At 43.4% G+C, this 5,886-nt stretch overlaps 1 protein-coding gene across 2 annotated transcripts in view; it reads left to right on the forward strand.

Annotated features, from left to right (window-relative positions):
• The first annotated feature begins 237 nt into the window (after positions 1–237).
• Ahcyl1 (adenosylhomocysteinase like 1) overlaps positions 238–5,886 on the forward strand; it is a 38,518-nt gene continuing 32,869 nt past the window's right edge. For both annotated transcript variants that reach the window (XM_026402778.2, XM_077791191.1), the window contains exon 1: positions 238–617. In XM_026402778.2, the coding sequence (XP_026258563.1) occupies positions 498–617 (120 nt within the window). In that variant the 5' untranslated portion in view covers positions 238–497. The remainder of the gene's footprint in view (positions 618–5,886) is intronic.

The raw sequence follows: 5,886 nt of genomic DNA on the forward strand, positions 1-5,886 counted from the left end.
TGCGCTGCTCACAGGGCTGATGGCGCCACCTGGTGGCTCTAAGGATAGGGCTTACCCTCGGACCCTCAACATCCTCGAGTAGGAAAGAAGGAGGAGCAGCATATGCGGCCCGGCCCAGCGTGGTGACGTCATGACAGAACGCTGATTCTCCCCGCCTCTTTCCCTTCCTTGGAACTGCCAGTACTTGACGTGGCGTCACCGCCCTCTACCCTTACCTTGCGTGCGTGCTTGCGTGCAGCGGAGGTGGCGGCGCGGGCAGGTCGGAGCTGCGCGCTGCTGCTTCTGGTGTTGCTGTGGCTGCCATCGCTGTCCGGCAGTCTTGGGCTGCCGAACAGAGGAGGCGCGGGTCGGAGCAGCGAGAAGCCCACGCAGCTCAGCCCTGGGCCTGGCGGGAGAGTGGGCTAGCGCGTGTCGGAGAGCGCCGCGCGTGCGAGCGGGCGCCAGTGAGGGAAAGAGGCGGGGGCGGCGGGTCAGCCGCGGGCCGGGCCGGCCGGGGGATGTCGATGCCTGACGCGATGCCGCTGCCCGGGGTCGGGGAGGAGCTGAAACAGGCCAAGGAGATCGAGGACGCTGAGAAGTATTCCTTCATGGCCACCGTCACCAAGGCGCCCAAGAAGGTGCGGGGGCTCTGGGTGACGGCGGGGACCAGGGCTCCAGCCTCGCGGAAGGGGCTCGAGCACCCTGGGCCCGGGCTCGGGTAGTTCGGGACTTCGAAGCTAGGGTTTCGGGTGGTCGGGGACGGCAGGGGTGGTGGAGGGGATGGCAGGTGAGCGGCCCCAGGCCTATCCCGAGCTGAAGAGGCCGCCCCTGACCTCGCTTTCCTTTGTCCCTCAGCCCGAGCCCTCGGGGATCTTTTTGAAATCCAGCAGGGCCAGGCCTTAAATTTGCGGCTGACTTTGCTGGATGGAGGGCCTTGGAAGACGAGAGTGGGAGGGGGTGAGCCAACTCAGCTGACCCCTGTGACTTGTGCAGGGGATGAGGGTGGACAGAAGATCTCCACCCAGGTGAGTGGGTAAATCTAGCTGAGCTTCTTCAGGCAAATCCTTGGGAGCCGTGGCCGTTTTACCCAACAACTGCGTGATAGCTTACAGGCAAGAGAAAAGAATGCGTGGAACGAGGTCTTTAGTGCAGGTGAAGGCAATGAGGGCAGCGTAAGATAGAAAAGCAAACTATGTTTTTTCACCTTCTTCAGTCCTCCAGTTGCTCCAATATATGTAAGAAACGGACATTTAAAGGTTAGTGACAGCAGAAATTGTCATGGATGCAGGTTGATCCTAGAGTCATGTGAATAGATTACTTAGATATTGCTCCAGAAAGGAGCTTGGGTGGGATGAAGGGGTGGGTGGTAAGGAAAGATTGCTCATTCTTTACTGCACTTACGGAGGCAGAACAAGTTTAGTCTATTGTGCTGTGGGTTGAGCTCAAAAGACATCCTTCCAGTTCTCTTGGAAATGGCAACCTTTGGAGATTTTAGTCTAACTAGCTCTCTGAGTGCTGGGATTGTGTTCTCATTTACTGCCAACCACATCTTGACTTTCCACATACCAGTTAACAGACCAGAGAAGCTTTGCAAAGAGGTGACCTTTCTGAAACCAGTGAGAACACGGACAAATATTTTCCTCCAGTGTAAAGAGAGTGTTTCAGAGCTGTCGCTGTTTGCAGTGTTGAATGGGATGCAGAGCTTGTATAAGCTGAACAAAGGTTTGCAGGAATAGTCACTTGTCCTTGAGGCTCCTATACCTGAACTACTTAAGCTAAGTGGGCGAGATGGCTTTTGGTTGTTTTGTTTGTTTTTTAGGTTTTTTTTAAGCAGTTAATCTGCCTCTCCAGAAATCAAGTGCACGATTCAAAGGACAAGTCACCCTTGTATGTTTTAGTTCTGCTTTCTTATAAAATTAAGGTTTTACTGACAATGCCTTTAAAGATTGTGAAAGATCCCTAGATTCTAAGGAGTATGATTAACCTTAGTTTTAGTGCTCTCAGTTCAACTGACTGCTTTGTTGGGGGCCATAACTGTAATCTGCTATTCTTTGAACAAATAGTTACAGTCCTTATAAGCATAATGCTTAAAGGTAATACTTCACAATGAATTAGGGGAAAGAATGGGAAATCCCTGATAGCCTAATTCCCTCAGCTCTTTCTGTCCTCCTTAGCCCATCCTCTTTTGTATAGTTGCTTCAGAGTATTAGGCATCTTTATTGTTACTTGCCTTTATTTTAGTAAACCTGTATTCTTGGAAGCATCAGTACTGATAAGCCAAAGCTTGTAGATTGTAAACTGCCAGAAAGTCAGGAATCTTGTTCACAATTGTATCTATTGTGCCTGGCTGTGTACCTTGCATATAGTAGGTACTCAGATATTAATTACCCACCTGGCTAACCAGTCACAGGTATCCAAATAACTGCACCAGGAATATTCCTTTTCCCCTTTTCTTCCTGGGAGGAATATTACTAATGTGTATTATTATGAGGCCAAGTGCTAATGACTTTAGAGACTCATATTCCATTAGCTAAAAGAAGCAAGCCTCTGCCAGGAGTATGGGAAGACCCTCTTGTAAGTTTCCATTTGCTGGTAAATGTGACCCCATGTTATTAATTTTGTTCTTTTTGAGCTTTATTGTGTAGCATTTACGTAGCACTTGTATTAAAATGCTTTATGATGACTAATTACCCATCCTCTAATGATGATAAAAGGCATTTATTTAGTTAATGGATCAGTTGAGGACTAGTCAAGGTCACAAAGCAAGTCCTAGGTAATCCATTTCTCAGAATTTCAACTGAATTGGACATTATGACTAAAGTCACTTTTGTACCTCTGCCATGTGTTGATAATATGAGAAAGAGCATAAGAAAAGTAAGAGGAAAAAGTTCTGTGGCATGGTCCTGAATGGTGTTTAAGAAAAAGGCTTTTTCAAATGGTGCGGTCCTTTATGAGGATTCCAGCCTGGCTCTGGACCAAGTAATCCTTGGATCATTCCAATCCCTGAGGCCCTTGGGAATTGAGGACATTTCTGATGCCAGAAGGATAGAGGTGACTTCAGGGTGACCTTAGTGGTCCTCAGTCAGATCACAATCTAGTGTAATTTTCTGGTCAACTTTTATTCACTTAGAGGTAAGAATGGGTGCCCATCAATTAAAAAGGCATAGGTACCTGAATTCTCTAACTATGATCGTGACTTACTTAGTTTTTTATGCTCTGGGGTCTACCAGTCCATAATAGGGTTTGTGAATTTGATTCAAGGCTTGAAATGTCTGGCTGTCAAGAAGCCAACTAAATTGGTTCTTGAGGCTTCTATGCCTCAGTTTCTGCATCTACCACATCCATGCCTATTGTTCAGACCTGTGGAAATGGAGGCATGTTGGAAATTAAAATGGCAAAAGTAACTTTTTAAAACTCTTATTCCTTCTTTTTAATGATCATTTGCGGTGGGTTATAACAGAATGTAACTACAATATAAATATGAAGTCAAAACTATAGAATTAAGGGAAAATATTGTTAACCCTTGGGGCTAAGATGGATTTGATTATCACAGGCAACACCATAAACATCCCCCTAGCTGAGGATGAAGGGATCACAGAGTTATAGTAACCTTAGCAGGCACTGGAAAGAATACATGCTAATTCTTCAGGAAGACAACTTTTCCTGACACAAAATTCTAAAGGAAATTCTCACGAGACCACATTGATAGCTATGTTATTGTTCATATGGTAAAGATTGTTCAAGACTTGTGATGATTTCAGATGGTACAGCTAGGAAAATTTGAGATGGTAATGATAAGTGTATACTACCACAGCTGAGGCAGATCCCAGTTTTAATGTTGGCAGTTGTAGTCAAACCAATTAAGTCATCTAGTTCCCCATGATCACTGGATGTTTGTCCCTCTTTTTCTGCTACTTTGTGCTGCAGAGGCAATAACTGTCCTTGGACCATTTGAAAATGACACTGTGTCAAATTGATTCTTTTTTTCATAGAATAAATCCATATCTCCAGTTTGTTGATGAAATTTCCTGCCATCGACATGTTTCTCTGAAATGCCTATCTCAGAACACTGGATGTTTTCTGAACTTCTGAACATTTTGGGGGGAGGACTTTCCCAAGTGATACTTTAGTCATTGGACCTAGGGCCTGTGCAGTCAGACTTTTACCATTAGCAAAATATAGGAAAGGAAAAGAATGCTAAAGAAACTACTTTTGCTTATAGGATATGTGGCACTGGTTCATCAGAAGGAATAGGAAGCACACCAAGCAGAGCCCCATCAAGTCCTGCTTAGGTGTTAACTTGATAGCCAGTTAACATTCCGGATATTCATTTTCTCTTTGGAATTGTCTTAGAGCACATTTTTGGAACAATTTCATAGAATGTACACCAAAAATCACTGAGAAGAGATGGGCTGCTGTTGCTGTTTCTTCTTTACAGCCTTATTTTCTAGGACAGCTCCTGTTTTAGTGGCAGTCTTTGAACAGGAGTCAAAAATCTAAGGAGGTCTTTTTTTTTTTTTTTTTTTTGGGTGGGCTTTGTTTTTTGATCTGGGACCTTGAGCATGCTCAGCAGGGGCTCTTCCCAGCTCAGATCTTTTTTTAGATTTCTCCACAGATACTGATTTCCTCCTCCTCCTACCTGGTTTGATTTAGTTACACTCTAGTTTCCAAATTATTTTTAAGTTCTTTTAGACATTTAACTTGTAACAGAGAAATCTGTTCATTGTCTAGGTCCTTTGCTGGCAAGATCGCAAGTGTCTACCTTTTGTCTTATCAGGAAGGTATCATTTGGGTCTAGTGTGTTACCTAATATGTCTTGTGAAGTTGCCTGTAAAGGATGTTTTGACACAGAATCCTGTAGATCCACAGTTGCCTGTGACTCCTGATGTTTATTCTGCTACCTGTAGTAGTTAATAATCTGTAAACAAGCACTTTAATGCCCTCTTGGGGCTATTTCAAGGAATTGGTTGGTAAAGGAGAATAATTTATATGTTTCTGATTCTTAAATTTGGGAATGTGAATATTAAATTTTTTAAAAGATGGGCCACCATTTTTACACTCAACATGTAAATTAGCATGATTCCAAACTGAATAATAATTCCAAACACATCCTTCTTAGGTGGGTCAGAAGCATCTTCATCATGTACAGAGGACAACACATTTGCATAGACCAGAGTTTTTTCCAACCTGAAATCTGAGAATCCAAAGTTGAAGAGATTCTTTCAAATTTTCCTTCCACTTCTTGTCACCACTATCAGTGCCTTATGTGTGGTAAGCAGTTAATGAAAATTCACTTAGGATTTTGGTCACTTTTTCTCTTGTGATTCCCTATTTCCCTTTGACTCAGGTAGTTCTCTTATCCCCACTGTTGTTTGGCTATTACATAAGGCCTGTTAACTTCCCCTTTTTGTTCCAAAAACTGAATGGCATTACATGTAAGTTAAGCACTTGATTTTTGGAGTCAAGTTTAGTTTTGATCTCTACCATTGAGAGCAATGGGACCTTGAACAAGGGATTTAACCTCACTGAGCCTATCTTCTCTCATCTGTAAACCAGGAAGTAACAGTAGTATGACCTATATAGATTTGTTGAGAGGATTAGCACTTAGTAAATTACTGTGTTTGCTCCTTTATACCTAGTGTCTGTATATTCTGGTTTACCTGCATATTTATGGTCTTTTCTTATTATCCTTGCATGCCATTCAGTCAGTGCCTCCTTACACCTGGAGAAGTATGCTGGTTTATGTGATTACCCTGTTGATAACTCTGGGCAATGCAGCATGAGAGTTCAAGTGAGAACCTAATAATTCTATGAGAATTATTATCAAAGAGCCCCCAAAATCAAAATGTTTCTGTTGGAATGTCTTTTCAAAGGGGGAAATAATTTTTTTTTCTAACAAACAGGTTA

The sequence above is a fragment of the Urocitellus parryii genome, chromosome 11 (assembly GCF_045843805.1).
Source record: "Urocitellus parryii isolate mUroPar1 chromosome 11, mUroPar1.hap1, whole genome shotgun sequence".
Taxonomy (NCBI): domain Eukaryota; kingdom Metazoa; phylum Chordata; class Mammalia; order Rodentia; family Sciuridae; genus Urocitellus; species Urocitellus parryii.